Source organism: Montipora capricornis, chromosome 14, assembly GCF_036669925.1.
Source record: "Montipora capricornis isolate CH-2021 chromosome 14, ASM3666992v2, whole genome shotgun sequence".
Classification (NCBI taxonomy): Eukaryota; Metazoa; Cnidaria; class Anthozoa; order Scleractinia; family Acroporidae; genus Montipora; species Montipora capricornis.
Genome location: NC_090896.1, coordinates 44,662,956 through 44,678,504, shown reverse-complemented (window position 1 = coordinate 44,678,504; position 15,549 = coordinate 44,662,956). Strand labels below are relative to the sequence as shown.

Here is a 15,549-nt window from a genome sequence, read left to right as displayed (position 1 = left end):
GTAGCACCGTAAGATCATGGTCTCAGAATTACTGAAGAGCAAGTCCAAATAATTTATAAGTACGTTTTAAGTTCTTTCTTGAATGTATCAATCTTCGAAATCATTCTAATATTTAGTGGTAGACTCTTCCATAGTGTTGGTCCAGCTTTATAGAAAGCCCTATCACCAAAGGTCTTGCACTTGGTTTCAGGAACAGCAAGGAGAAGTTAATCTTGATTGCAAAGACTGTAACGTCCTTGAGAATTGAGCTCTAGGAGATTCCTCAAGTAAGAGGGGGCCATATTATGACTTTAAAAATGATGCGATATTTCACCGGAAGCCAGTATAACGTCTTCAGTACAAGTGTTATGTGGCTGTACAATGTACTTGGGTACTAAGCAAATGATACGTGCTGCAGCATTCAGAATTCGCTGTAATCGCGGAAGCTGATATTGTGGGATTCCAAACAAAAGAGAATTACAATAGTCCAAATGACCCGTTCAAGGGCATAGACCAGAGTCTGCGTAGCACTACGAGAAACTCATCAGTGTTCTCATTTACAGTATAGTCAACCACGTCAGGAACTTTGTTTCTGTGAGATCGAGCATTTACACACGAGAAGCGTACCCCAGTCTTCCACTTGTCCCACTAAAGACACACCTCAAGGACCCTTTCTTGAGGGTGTTTTCTTGTTTTTGGAGACTGGGAGAATCGGGTCCTATATTTAATAAGGTGGCCGAGGGGAAATGAGTGCATACTGTTTGCGACACTCTGCGGCTTCTGAGATGGCTGTGAAACGGCCGAAAATTCAGCTAAATGAAATATACCTTATATGAACACATCATACTAAGGGCTAAAACACAACCGCCTTAATGTTAGAGAATTTATTCCTCGTTTTGTAAACTTTGCCCCGTTTACAAGGGATTACAGCTTATCGAACTCTTTCTCAATCAGTAAACTCGACTGAGTTTATAACTAGGCGTTTAATCAACCTCTCGTGTTCGTCTTACAACGGGTGTGTAGAACTACTTTGACTCTAAAGAAAAGGAAACCTAAACTTATATGTTCATGTATCGCATAATCTAATATCTTATTGGTCGTTGCTAAGTGAAATTTAATGAAAGTTCATTCAAGGTTATGTCAATCAATGGTGCTAATTAAGAAATGAAAACTTTGGCCTAATCGAATTACAGAGTCTCCGACACCCCCATGTTTTGTGGCTTGTTTATTTATTTATTTATTTATTTATTTATTGTTAGGGTTTGATCATATACAGAAACAACCTAGACTTGGTTTTTAAGAAACGAATTATTTTATTTTATTTTCAGCTTCAAGACAGAGAGCAAATTATCATTTGTAACGAAGAAGGATGCGAAGGATACAGCTCGTACAGCTACAAGTTAACCGTAAAAACTGGTGTCTGGGCAGGTGCAGGAACAACATCTAATGTATCCCTTATAATGTATGGAGTAGAAGGAAACAGCGGTATCCTGAAAATAGCGAAGGAAAGTAGTGATTCCTCTTATTCAGTTTTCGCTCGAGGAACTGAACAAAACGTTAAAGTAATTTTGAACAAAGACATTGGTGAAATTTACTCTCTTCGTATCTGGCATGACAACTCAGGCAAGGACCCATCTTGGTATTTGGACGAGGTAAGCATTACCAACATCAACACTGGAACCTGCTGGAAATTTATAATTGACACATGGCTTTCTCTAGAAACTGAATCGTACTCTTGTGAAGTGCTTCAAGTTCCTTCCTGTTCCGGTCCAAGTATCACAAATGTGGCTCTGAAGGAGATGTTTTCCAATGGCCACCTTCGGTTTTCCGTTGTTACTAAGACTCCAGGGGACGATTTTACAAGAGTTCAAAGGCTTTCGTCCTGTGTTTGCATCCTTCTTTGTACGATGGCCATCAGTGCTGCATTTTATCGCTGGGAAACACATTCCTACCAAGTCATCAACCTTGGACCACTTAAATTTTCAGCAAGACAGGCGATGGTCAGTTTTCAAAGCACCATAATTACCATTCCTGTTCACGTTATGATTCTCTTATTTAAGAAAACCACATCGTTTTTCCGCTCGGAGCATTCACGCAGGTGGCAGTGTCTGTTCTACGGTATTTATGTCGTGAGTGGCATAATAACTGTCTCATCGGCCATTGTGACCATTTCTTACAGCCTCATTTGGGGGAGCGATAAAAGCCAAGAGTGGATTTCTACTGTCATAACCTCTTTCTGCGAAGACATTCTGGTTGTGCAGCCATGCAAATGTCTCGTACTTGTCGCTATATCTATTATGTTGGAAAAGTGCAAAGGAAAGAAAATATCTTTCGAAAGCCGTGAAAAAATGACACCCGAGAAAGTGACAGCTTTCCCAAGGTCAGGAAGAGAATTCTCAAGACTGAAGAAAGAGATTGTTGCTAAGGCCAAACGTCGTTCGTCCATTCGCCAAACAGGATTTATATGACTTTTCTTGCCATAATTGGTGTGTTATCATATGGAAACAGAGACTCGACGCGGTATCTGTTCGCGAAATTTCTTGATGTTCACACCGGATATTTTGAACAGGTATTGACTCACAACAAAGCCTTTTAACCTTTTTTTAAATTTTGTGAAAAGAAGAAGGTCATCTCCTTCACCTTTTCAAAAATACGAATAGAGAGAAATTGATCTGAGATTTTCCACACCCGAAACAACCTGATTTAGTTGAAAAGCGACAAGTCCGATTGCCACTCGACCGAAATGTTGAAAAAATAACAAAGATGCATCGAAACCTGTCGCTTCCGAAACGCTCCACTCATAACACGACGATTTGTGGTGTACACCTACACCAAGGAAACACGAAAAGCCTCAAACCCTTGCAAAAATGTATTTTGAAAGTCAGCTGCACTTTCATACTCTGTTGAACCAATGAGCGCTTTTTATTCAACTAGCCTATCAGTGTTTTTCATTAGCATGTCTCCACCAATTGCATAGTTCTTCCACTCCATCAGTGGCAATCAGTGCTGCATTTTATCGCTGGGAAACACATTCCTACCAAGTCATCAACCTTGGACCACTTAAATTTTCAGCAAGACAGGCGATGGTCAGTTTTCAAAGCACCATAATTACCATTCCTGTTCACGTTATGATTCTCTTATTTAAGAAAACCACATCGTTTTTCCGCTCGGAGCATTCACGCAGGTGGCAGTGTCTGTTCTACGGTATTTATGTCGTGAGTGGCATAATAACTGTCTCATCGGCCATTGTGACCATTTCTTACAGCCTCATTTGGGGGAGCGATAAAAGCCAAGAGTGGATTTCTACTGTCATAACCTCTTTCTGCGAAGACATTCTGGTTGTGCAGCCATGCAAATGTCTCGTACTTGTCGCTATATCTATTATGTTGGAAAAGTGCAAAGGAAAGAAAATATCTTTCGAAAGCCGTGAAAAAATGACACCCGAGAAAGTGACAGCTTTCCCAAGGTCAGGAAGAGAATTCTCAAGACTGAAGAAAGAGATTGTTGCTAAGGCCAAACGTCGTTCGTCCATTCGCCAAACAGGATTTTATATGACTTTTCTTGCCATAATTGGTGTGTTATCATATGGAAACAGAGACTCGACGCGGTATCTGTTCGCGAAATTTCTTGATGTTCACACCGGATATTTTGAACAGGTATTGACTCACAACAAAGCCTTTTAACCTTTTTTTAAATTTTGTGAAAAGAGGAAGGTCATCTCCTTCACCTTTTCAAAAATACGAATAGAGAGAAATTGATCTGAGACTTTCGACACCCGAAACAACCTGATTTAGTTGAAAAGCGACAAGTCCGATTGCCACTCGACCGAAATGTTGAAAAAATAACAAAGATGCATCGAAACCTGTCGCTTCCGAAACGCTCCACTCATAACACGACGATTTGTGGTGTACACCTACACCAAGGAAACACGAAAAGCCTCAAACCCTTGCAAAAATGTATTTTGAAAGTCAGCTGCACTTTCATACTCTGTTGAACCAATGAGCGCTTTTTATTCAACTAGCCTATCAGTGTTTTTCATTAGCATGTCTCCACCAATTGCATAGTTCTTCCACTCCATATATAAACTACGAGAAATTCCTCATTTCGCCCTAAAAATAGGCTAACGTTCGAAACGGCAGCCATTCAATAGTTTTCCTGAGGCAATTCAATCTTTCTCGATTTGTTTGATAAATCCAAATTGTTATGTGTTACTCTCCCACTGAAGCAGGACCACATTTTCTTCCTGAAATAGCCTCTTTATAGAAACGTTTTGTTATTTTCTTAGTTTCATGGGCTTCGTTCTGGTGTTGCGGGCCCTTCTTCATGCTTTTCACGGCTGTACCCACTACACGCTAGTTGATTCGAAAATCATAACATATTTTTTTCAACGCTACAAAAAAGTGCGCTAGCGATCTTAAATATTATTTTTCAAATATTAATTCTTTTTACATAAACTGTTGACTCTAGGAAACTTATTAATATCTTTTCGTGAGCAGGCCACTCTGTAATGAGAACCAAGCATATAATAATCATTTGACAAGTAAAATGTTTATTGAATTCTTCAAGATATTTTTTAGATCGCCCAGATTAATTAAAGACATTGTGACAATTTTATATTCACAAATTCATGCGCTGGAGACATTATACGATTATGATGTGTTTTATTAGATCATGAATCGTGTCTCTGAAAGATCATAGTTAATTCCAAAGTTATAAGTTTGAAACTTAAATACTTGATTTTACTAAAATAATCTAAATAAACTTATTTATCACATATTCTGCATCATTTTGTGTCAATTCCCATTTAGGTTACAACTTTCACCTCCTTCTGGGAATGGATGAACAAAACGTTGGTACCACATCTCTACCTCAGTCCCCATCAATCCAATTACCGAGAGTGCCAACAGGCAGGGGATGAGCTGAAAGCTACTGTGATTGGAATGTTACGACTTCGTCAGCTTAGAGCAGGAAAAGGTTATTTCTTTCATTCTTTTTTTTTTTTGCTTTGGTTTTTTAGTCGCATCGAAGTCGTATGTAACAACTGAAAATCACGAGGATTAATATTACCTAAAGAGGAAAGGCTGATCATGAAGTGTGCCACTTTATTAGAACAATTATTTATTTATTTTAATAAGAAAATATAACAAACATGTTTTGAAATTCACGTGTAGGTATGAAAATTGATTAAACGTAAAACGTTGTCCTGACATTTTCATTTTATTAGATTGAATAACCGCATGTTTTTCTGGCTTTAACCTCACCTGTCTCTTATTTTTAGTTGAGTGCCCCGCAGCACACACGATCAAGGATTGGTTTCCCCTTGAACGTTATGATTGCTACTCTTTTGTGAAGGAATCCAACGATCCATTCATTCCCAAACGTGGAATTTTCCCTTGCTCTCGTCCATGGGTGTATCAAACAGCAGAAGAACTCGATGCGTCATCAAAATGGGGACATCATGGGTGGTATGGTGGAGGAGGGTACTCTGCTGACCTGGGTTATGATGAGGAAACTGCGCGTACAGTTGTTCATTCTTTACAATCAGGGCATTGGATTGACCGTCAAACAACAGCTGTGATCGTAGAGTTTACCTTGTTTAGCCAGTCAATCAGCACATTAGCTGTTTGCTCCTTTTTCTTTGAAGTGCTTCCAATAGGACAGGCTGTATCATTTAAGCAAATCAACACCATCTCATTACACAATACTGAATCCGTCCTCCAAGTCTTCCAAGGACTCTGCTTTGTTATCTTCATCAGCATGTTTATCTATAAAGTCTTTGACACCACAGCCACCATAATTCGCCGGGGAAGACATTACACCCGTTCTGTTTGGTGTTGGCTGGATGTGTCGCTACTCTGCACGTCCCTCTCTGTTCTGGTGTTCAGCTTTGTTAAGTCTTACCATATTACAAGCATTCTACAATACTTGGAGAGCAACATCTTTGCTCCAGTCAATTTCCAGTCGGCTGTTCTATTGGAGGATGTTGAAAACTTTGTCTTAGCCACCCTTACCTTTCTTACCACAGTTAAGCTGTTGCAATTGACGTATTTTAATATGTATACCAAAGTGTTTTCTAGTGCTTTGCGAATCTGGATGCAAGAGTTGCGCTCTTATCTCCTCATTCTTTCAGTTTTGTTCTTTGCATTCCTTCAAACAGGAATGTTGCTCTTCGGGACCGTTGTTTCTCGTTATTCCAGCCTTTGGCTATCACTCTCCTTTCAGCTTGAAATAATTCTTGGAAAGGTGAAAGCTCGACCAGTAAAGGAACTTGTTGAAGCGGTGCCTGTGTTTGGTCACGTATTCGTTAGTCTTCTTCTTTTCGGTATCACAATCATAATGATGAATTTCTTCATATCATCTTTAAATGATGCCATAAGTGATGCAAGAGCATTGCAGATACGTGAGAAAAGCCAACCACCTCGAAACCAGGCTGATTCAAATATTCCAACTGAAAGATTCAAAGAGTTCTTTGACCACATCAGCCACCAGTTGAAAGCCATAGATGTGATTCAACATTTGCCAGAAGCACATATCCTTGAAAAAAAGCTGACAGAAGTCTTAAGGCGTCTGGATGAGGCATGTTCACATCACATCAACGAGTGACAAAATGAACCGCCGACAAAAAAAGGAACTTAGACAGATTAGCAAGCTAGACTACGTTATTCATCAGGTTCATTATAGCGTAGAGATACTGCAACATTGCACACTCAGGTAAAGAGCATTCAGTAGTAAGAGGAAGAAGCCTCCGGGTGAAAAGAGGAATGGCTTCGGTTGAGTTAAAGGGTAACTCTAGCCTAAAAAACACTTTTTTGGGAAAACACTACAGACGTGTCGCTAATGTTTTTTTAAGTAAAAAATGGTGCCCAGAAGCTTTTTTATCCATGAATTTTAGCCTTAAACCTTGTAGATCATCGCTTGTTCAGAATCTTGTCACAAACGCTTCGATTTGCGTCACGTAATGTGATACGTCACAGGTGTGGAACTACAGCAAAATGATTTCTGCTCTAGTACGGGGCGCTCGGACTCTGCTGGCGATTCTTCCGATTTCGAAGGAGCTATAGGAGGTGCTGCCATCGGCGAACTAAAGCAACCCTTTTTGGAAGAGTAACCGTGGTGTTTCGAGCCTCCAGCTCGATCTAGAGAAACGCCAGAAAGAGTGGAAAATAACAGAACGTCGTTGGCGGTGCGGTGAGCTCGACAGCGAACATTGGTGAGTGTGGACGCCTGTTCGTGCAGTTTCTGGTTTCAAGTGCACTCTCTTCAGGTCTCTTGCTGATTATTTTGTGTATCTCCTTTGAGAATTTTTGTACACCAGAAAGTTCATTAAATATGCTTTTGTTCGACGGATAACTGTTGCAGCGTTCGTTATAATTTTACATGCCGTGTACGTTTGCATGTCTAGCAACAACAGATAGAATGTGTTTTTTTAACTACATGTACTCCATGATCGACACTCCATACAAACCTCCTCAACATGCTTCTTCTTTCTCGGAGCCCATTCTTAGTTGAAGATTCTTGTGAGTGTGTATTATGCCACCGGAAGTTGTCATGAGACCCAAATCCGTGTATACATTTTTTCGTGTCTGACTGAAAAATAAACATGCTAAAGAGCGTCTGCAAGCCCCAACGCTCTTGAGAAGATCGAGAAATTTCCTCAAAATTGGAAAAATGTTTAGACTACCGGACATGGCGTACTTTAAACACCTTGTCAGGCCGCCGGACATGTAGCCGCGTTGCTGTTCATTTAAAGTTGTAAATAAAGGACCTCTTAAGTGTCAATTTCGTTTCTTTCTTTGCAAATAGGTTTTCAAGGGGTAGTGGACAAAATTATTTATCTATTCGGAACTGAGATCAGTTAGTATTTCCTGTCACGAGCGCTAGCTTGGAGAATATTTGAATTTTTTAGACAGAAACTAAATACGATTTAGTATTTCTGCTGTTGGGTTGGAACAACTTGCCTTGACGGAATGGCATTTTATTTTTCTTCAACAATATCTTTGAAGCATAGCCAGCGACAATCATTCCGTAAACGTGATAATCTTCGGGAGTCAAATGATCGCTGCAAATGTGACCCGAACCTGGTTTCCATGAGTCAGAGTTTCTTTTTTGGCGAACAAACAAAACCTATTGTCGACGAATTTTTTCTTCAGTGCGGAATCTATGCATGGAGACCCCTCTGCACTCGTCTTATCGCAGAACAGGTCAATTGACAGGTGCATTAATAGGAGATACATGTAACCTGAATTTCCGATCCGGCTCAGGAAGGTCGAGTCAAGAAGGACGTAAACACTCTTCGAGTTTCAAACGTTTCATAATTTTGCATATCTTGCATAATTTTAACATTATATCATGTTAAAGAAAAGGGAAGAATCTTGGAACGACTTGTACTCACGGTAAGCTTAATTGCAATGGTTTTAATTTCAAATTGAAAACTGAAATTTAAGATAAGGATTTCTTTTGTATAAAATAAAACCCGTCAACAAATTGATGTTAACGTCGATTAACGGCGCAGCATCAAAGCATAAAACCTGTGAAAATCATATTGCTATTACAACCGTCTTACCTCCTATTTTCCAACATAAGAGGTTTAATAGGAAAAGTGGCATTTGCGCTGCACCCTGGACTCTTTAAACGCACTTTTTCGCGGACTAAATTTTTACATGCTAACATGTTCCACACCTGTGACGTATCATCCCACGTGATCCCAAAACGGCGCGTTTTTTTAAATGGCCGCCGGGTTGCAAAGAAAAAATTTCATAAAAAAATCAGTTTTTAACTTAAGACCATAATTTTTTTTTGAAAACATTTTCTTATCAAGGAAGTTATACGAAAAATACATAAAAAAAGCAAGAAATTTGGGTGAGAGTTACCTTTTAAATATATTATCCACATGGGACAAAGATGAAGTAAGTTTCTTTCCTTTTCAAATAATAATGAGTAGCTTCCCTCAGAGCAGCGTAGTCCTAGTAATGCGCATAGCTGATCTGAATTTTTATCATATTAATTAGACGTTACCCGAACGGTTCTAATAAAACCAATGCCAGAAAAGCAGTTAAAACGTTCAGAATGCACGTACAGCCCATTTTATGTAAAGACATACGGTAAACGAGAGAGACTGTTGACAATTGGGCCGGCTTCCGACAGCAGAGTGCAGAAAGGCGTGTCTGTTTCATCATCATTATCATCAACATGAAATTACCCTAACGAAATTTATATCACCAAGAGATCTCTCAAGGAACCGTCCATTACAACTACAAATAGATTCCATAAGAACACTTAGACTGTGCTTGAAAAATAACAAAATCGAGTAGAATATCCAAGATAACATGTGCTAAAAAATTGTTTTCATTGAGTCATGATAGCAGAGTAAAAACTATTTACACTAGTGGCATGCTTAGCCTAGGTTCACCGTCAGATCATTTCATATCATGTTGCCCCTGTAACAAAAACCCCTGTGGGTTTGGCCTTGAAATTAAAACATTGTGAAAATTATGTCTGTGGATGGTATTTAGTATGAGATCAATATTCGGGTAAGAGCTTTCATTTTTTTTTCTCGTCTGTTGTTACTTTATGTTCTGTTTTTATTATTATAATTATTTTATTATTTTTTTTTTGCATTTGTCACGTTTTGACTATTTCCAGCCCCGATACACAACCACACATCACTGAGGAAACCAACATGTGACAGAATCAATGAATTCAACATCGTCACTGGTTTGTCGAGGCATTTATATCTCCTTAGGGACATCAAGTACCTAGGCAACTTTACTGATGACGTCGCCTCCCACGAGACTTGGAAGTGTTTCATCCTTCTCAACATGTTGGAGTTTGTATGTATTCACCCTTTTAACTGAAAGACACAATGGGGTTCACTTGGAAGCAGAAGCAGAGAGATCATATCATGTCCAAGTAAACCGACATTTTGTCTTGAACATTGAGGCTTAAGCGATTAGAAACAAGCCATTGTGTCAGAAGATTTGTGACATCGGCATACATTCCCACGTCTGATATAAGGTTGGAATTAATCAGGTTATTAATTCAATTCGTACGACGTCGACTTGTTATCTCTAGCAAGACGGTTAGAGCAGATTTCACTGAGACAGGTTCACTACAAATTTCATCTACGCCATTTATATTGGTGCAAGGAAGGAAACCTTCTACTCCATTCCTTCTGTCAAAACCACCCACCGACAACCCCAAAGACTGGGAAGTTGCACGAACGACCGGCTGGAAATATTTACGCATCCTCATCGGTGAAAGTCACCGCAAACTTCAATTATTTGATGAAGATCGGCAAAGACTCAAGCAGAACATCGAGTCGGCCATTGAGCCCTCTCACTCCGAGGCATTGTACCAAGCAATCGCACAACGTCCTGAACGCGTCCGAAAACTGACTGAGCGGAAACACGAGCAAAAGCTGAATAGGCTACCGGCTCGCATGGATGTAAACGAATTAAAGAAGAAATGGGTAGTAAGTATCTCCGGAAGAAGACTACAGGGCAATGAAATATCGCTACTGAGGAAAGGACTGAATTTTAAACCGCGAAAACATTAAGACAGCTTTCAAACCATTAAAAACACTGGGTCATGTTTTCAAAAAACCTAAGGACTTGGCGACAAAAGCACAGTTGAAAGGAATTGTAAACAAAGTGAGTTGCAGAACGTGCTCATTTACATATATCGGAGAGAGTAAAAGAAGTTGGAAGTCTCGGGGGGCTGAACACAAGCCTGGAACGAATGGGAATGTCGGCTCCGCGGTAAAACAACATGCCCAAACCACTGGCCACAATATACACCCAAATTATGCGAGCAGTTTGGAAACAGAAGTGAAAACCAAGGAGAAAGGCTTTTTCTAGAGTCGTTACATTCTTTCTTGGACAAGAACTCTGTTAATGAGAAAGCACCCTTCCCAAGGGTTAACGTTTTTTCTCCCTTAGGAGTAATGAACAATGACATCGTTTGCTATATATTTGCATTCAGTGACTTGCAGAGTACATTCCTTTGAAGAAGGTCGAAAATTTAGTTTTAACGTTTTTAGATCTGTTTTAAACCCCCTTGTTAGAATTTTAATCAATGTACATGTATATACTTTTATGAATGTTACACTGTACTGGTGAAAACATTCCGTTAAACCAGATTTAAAAACTTATACACAGTACTTATAGAAAGTTGAAGCGTACGAGCTTTCGGCTCCTTCTCGGAGGCTTGTTCACATATAAATAAAAAACAAGAATTGTGAACCGGTAAACTGTTAACGGTCACCTGATTTAGCAACACGTGACCGCAACAGATTGTCCCAGATGTGGGGAGCAGGTATCTTCCAGTGTCACGGTTCAAGTCCTCAACTGGGAGTCAAATCACCCACTGGAGCATAAGATGAGCGTTGTCCGTACCCTGTTTTACAGGGCCAATACAGTTCCAAGCCACCCTGAGGACGCCAAGGCGGAGCTAGAACATGTCAAGGCAGCCCTCAAAGATTGTGGATACCCGGAATAGGCATTACAGGACTCAGACAGCACCAACAAATCTCAAAAAAGCCAACACCATCTATCTACTAGACGAACCGCCATCGTCATCCCATACGTCAAAGGGCTGTCCGAGGAGTTACGACGCATATTGAAACAACATGGGGTGGACACTATATTTCAACCATACAATACCCTCAGACAACTGTTGTCGTTTCCGAAAGACCCACAGAAACAAGAAGACACATGTGGCCCTATTTATCGGGTTACGTGCCAAGGAGTGGACTGTGGCACCTCGTATGTGGGAGAGACCAAGCGGACTTTGAAATCGAGGTTCGCGGAGCATCTTAGACAAAGCAGCGCTTCGTCTGAAGTCTCACAGCACATACACAGGGACTACCCTTGACATAAGGTTGAAGTAGAGGTGTTAGACCATGAAGATCGTTGGATAGAGCGGGGCATCAAAGAGGCCATCTATATCCGGGTTCATAGGCCGGACTTGAACCGTGACACTGGAAGATACCTGCTCCCCCACATCTGGGACAATCTGTTGCGGTCACGTGTTGCTAAATCACGTGACCGTTAACAGTTTACCGGTTCACAATTCTTGTTTTTCATTTACATGTGAACAAGCCTCCGAGAAGGAGCCGAAAGCTCGTACGCTTCAACTTTCTATAAGTACTGTGTATAAGTTTTTAAATCTAGTTTAACAGAATGTACATGTATAATAAGAAATATTAGGATTGAGCCTTAAAGCACCCCGCAACGTACTCAGCTAGTTTGAGGATGTTTAAAATTGTAACCTGGGTTCTATCGGATTAGGTAATTACAAAAGGATTAAAACTACACACGCAAAAAGATTGAAAAAATTGCCTTTGTCAAACAATAAGTGATGTTGACATTCCACTTGTCTGTCATATTACAGAGCCGATAACGTAAAGTACAACAGAGAGCGAGGGTCATACTGGCGAATATTGGACCAAGGTCGTGGCAGTACGGGCCTAGGGCAGCGAGGTCCGTACAGAAACGACCAAGGGCCAATATTCCCAAGTACGGTCCCAAGCAAGAGAGGTTAGTAAGTTGTTTATTATGTGGCATCGATTCTTTGAGCGATTGGACACTTCCAGTCGTTTTATTTGAGGGGGCCCCTCTTATAAGCCCGGTGGTTTCTTGGGGTCTCCTCGCCACAATTAATATAATATCCATCCCTTTCTTTTATTAATGACTTTATCCTTGTTATTGATTGTCTTTGTAATACTATTGTGTGGCAAATAAACATTTATTCATTTACTTGCGGCCCGAGGAAGATTTATCTCCCAAGTATTGTCTTTCGGTAAAATGCCTATTAAAGGAGTTGTATAGCAAAGGTGGGTCAATCACCTCCACGTCACAAATAAACAGCTTGGTTACCATGACCTGAACCAAATTTCTCTTTCTTGGTAGGAATGGTAAGAGTATATTAACTCTGTTAACCTTACCAACATTATTCTCGAGATGGATGATTCAATGGTTGAAATTCTTCTTGCGGGCCCTAATAAAATCGTTGACTAGACTTAAGACAACAATCAACATTTAATTATAATAGGACATATTTCAAACTAAGAAACTATTACAGAATAAGGTAAATTATTGCAAAAATGAAGTAAATCTATTTAATCTGAATCTAAAAATGAAGAAAGGAAATAAGATTAACTGCGCTCATATCAACATAAACCTCCTCAGTCTCCAGAACCTTCAGGAATAGTTTGTGCAGTTTTCGTTTGGAAAGAGGTTTACTTAAGGACGTTCGCGCTAATTGTTTGTGTGCCAACGTTACTTCAAGCATTAGTTGAGATAACATGGAGACAAACGCCGGGGACAAAATTCCAGGCAGGCAAAAGCTTGCCACATTTATTTCCAATTCATCATGAAACGTTAAAGAGAAAAGAGCGGGAAGGTAAAAAAGCTCTGGAAACGGTAGCTGATCGAGTAGTGGCTGAAAGTTTGGAAAACTTGAGGACGAACCGTTGCATAAATTTAACGATGACGGTTTTTCAAAATGTTTTTGTTACCCTGTGAACTTTAGGTCAAAATGAAGGCATGTTTTTAAAGTTATTTTCCTTTACTTTCATGAAAATGGAGCAGGATTATATTTTCTTCCTCGTCAACATGAATAGTGCGGACCTACGAAGAAACAGCCAGCGATTAAATTTTACAAAAACCACACTCCAGAAGATGAGCATGACGGCAATAGAGAGATATGAAACAAAACACTAACCAAATAAAGTTGACGACTGCTTGAAACTTCGTCGCATGCTCGAGAAAACTTTTGTTTACTGTTATCAAATTTTTCATTCCTCCAACGATCGATCCTGTCTTGGGTTCCAGTTCTTCCCCGACAGGTCACGCAAAAACGTGACAAACGAAATTTTCGGAGAGCTTTGCAACATCACATCGATTTTGGTAAAGACTTGTTTCCATATCTCAAAGTGCCCTTGGACGTGAGGGGCCTGGAACAACAAAAGTGAAACAACCCAAACCCATACAAAAATGCTAACCTTAGGCGTAAATATTATCTAAAGCATATTGTTTAGGCCTAAGGTTAGCATAATTCATTACCATTTTGGTATAAATGGGCTTGTTTTATCCCGTTTATTCTTCTCTTTGGCTTTGAACGCACGTCAGGCGTTTGTCTGGTTCTCTTTGGCTTTGAACGCACGTCAGGAGTTCGTCTGGTGTTCCTTTGGTGCCATTGCTGTGCCTCTTTACGAAATCCCTCAGTGGCTGTGCAGGTTTCCGCTAACCTTGCTGAAGGTGTTGTGTTGGCAGCTTTTAATGTATTTTCCTTCGGAAGTTAGCGAGAGCATGCATGCCTTCATGCTAACACATTTTGTGTTAGCCTGAGACTCCAGTTGAGTATATTAAGGCGTGTATCGCTTGATATATTCATCAAGTGTGACACTACTCGGCGGTGCTTCAGTTCACATTCTCGGTTTGTTTTATTTTATTGGTTAGTTTATTTGAACTTTTTGGTGGTCGCTCTGCTTCTGCGCTACTTGGTTTTTCCTTTTCAGGCCGTCGAATGCCTTCTACGACCGACGTCTGCTTCAGATGTGGAAAAAGAGGCCACTGGAGTTCTACTTGTGGAAGACTTCTCGACGGATTCGGACCCGCAAGCCAACGGTTCAAAGGAACAGTCAGCACACCTCTCGGGGATCAATCGCGTAACCTGTTGAGTGATGATACGGCTGGAGTTTTTGAGGACATCATTAAGGTAGACGATACGTTTCTCCAAATTATGAATTAGAGTCGGATACATCGGAACCTGGTTTAGCTCCTTTATCCGTTAAAGGTAGGCTAAAGGCGCACGTCCAGTTTTGGGAAAGAATAAACGCCCCCTCTTTCATCACGGAATGCATTAGAGAGGGCTACAAGATACCCTTCTATCTTACTCCACCAACGGCAGAATTCAAGAATAATTCCTCTGCTTTGAAACACTCCGACTTTGTCCAATCGGAAATTCTAGAGTTGGTTACCTCCGGGAGAGTTTGTAGAGTGTCCAAGTTTTACCTCAGGGTTATTAGTCCCCTCTCTGTTTCCGTCCAGAGTTGCGGGAAAAAAACGCTTAATTTTAGACTTGAGGTATGTGAATCAATATATCTTTAAGCGGAAGGTCAAGTTTGAAGATTGGAGAGTTGGGCTAGATTATTTTGAGAAAGGTAGTCACCATTTAGGTATCACCATTTAGATATTTATCCCGACCACCAACGTTTCCTTGGGTTTAACTGGGTCATTTCTGATGGTAAACCTAGTTTATTCATGTTTACTGTCTTACCGTTCGGTTTATCTTCAGCGCCTTACATCTTCACCAAGCTACTCAGACCTTTAGTTAAACACTGGCGATCTCAGGGTATACATACTGTTGTTTACCTTGATGATGGTTTCGACGTCGAATCTACCAAGTTGTCAAGTGAGATTTACTCTAGCATCATTAAATCAGATCTGGCTTTGGCAGGCTTCTTAGCGAACGAAGATAAGTCAGTTTGGGACCCTGTGCGTTTAATCACTTGGCTTGGTATCATTTGGGACGGGCTTCAGGGAAAAATTAGCATTACTGAACCCAGAA

General features: G+C 40.3%; 3 protein-coding genes across 3 annotated transcripts in view; all 3 read left to right on the top strand.

The window, feature by feature from the left end:
- The window catches only part of LOC138033407 (polycystin-1-like protein 2), a 22,165-nt gene extending 19,718 nt beyond the window's left edge, over positions 1–2,447 (top strand). Inside the window, exon 8 of the mRNA XM_068881137.1 lies at positions 1,308–2,447. Within this exon, the coding sequence (XP_068737238.1) occupies positions 1,308–2,447 (1,140 nt within the window). The remainder of the gene's footprint in view (positions 1–1,307) is intronic.
- Positions 1–15,549, top strand: part of LOC138033756 (adhesion G protein-coupled receptor L4-like) — a 207,703-nt gene that overhangs the window by 129,574 nt on the left and 62,580 nt on the right. The window lies entirely within an intron of this gene.
- On the top strand, positions 3,011–7,319 carry LOC138032565 (polycystin-2-like). The gene is made up of 3 exons (XM_068880271.1): positions 3,011–3,635; positions 4,788–4,953; positions 5,258–7,319. Exons 1-3 carry the CDS (start codon positions 3,063–3,065, stop codon positions 6,580–6,582), a joined length of 2,064 nt encoding a protein of 687 aa, XP_068736372.1. The 5' UTR covers positions 3,011–3,062; the 3' UTR covers positions 6,583–7,319.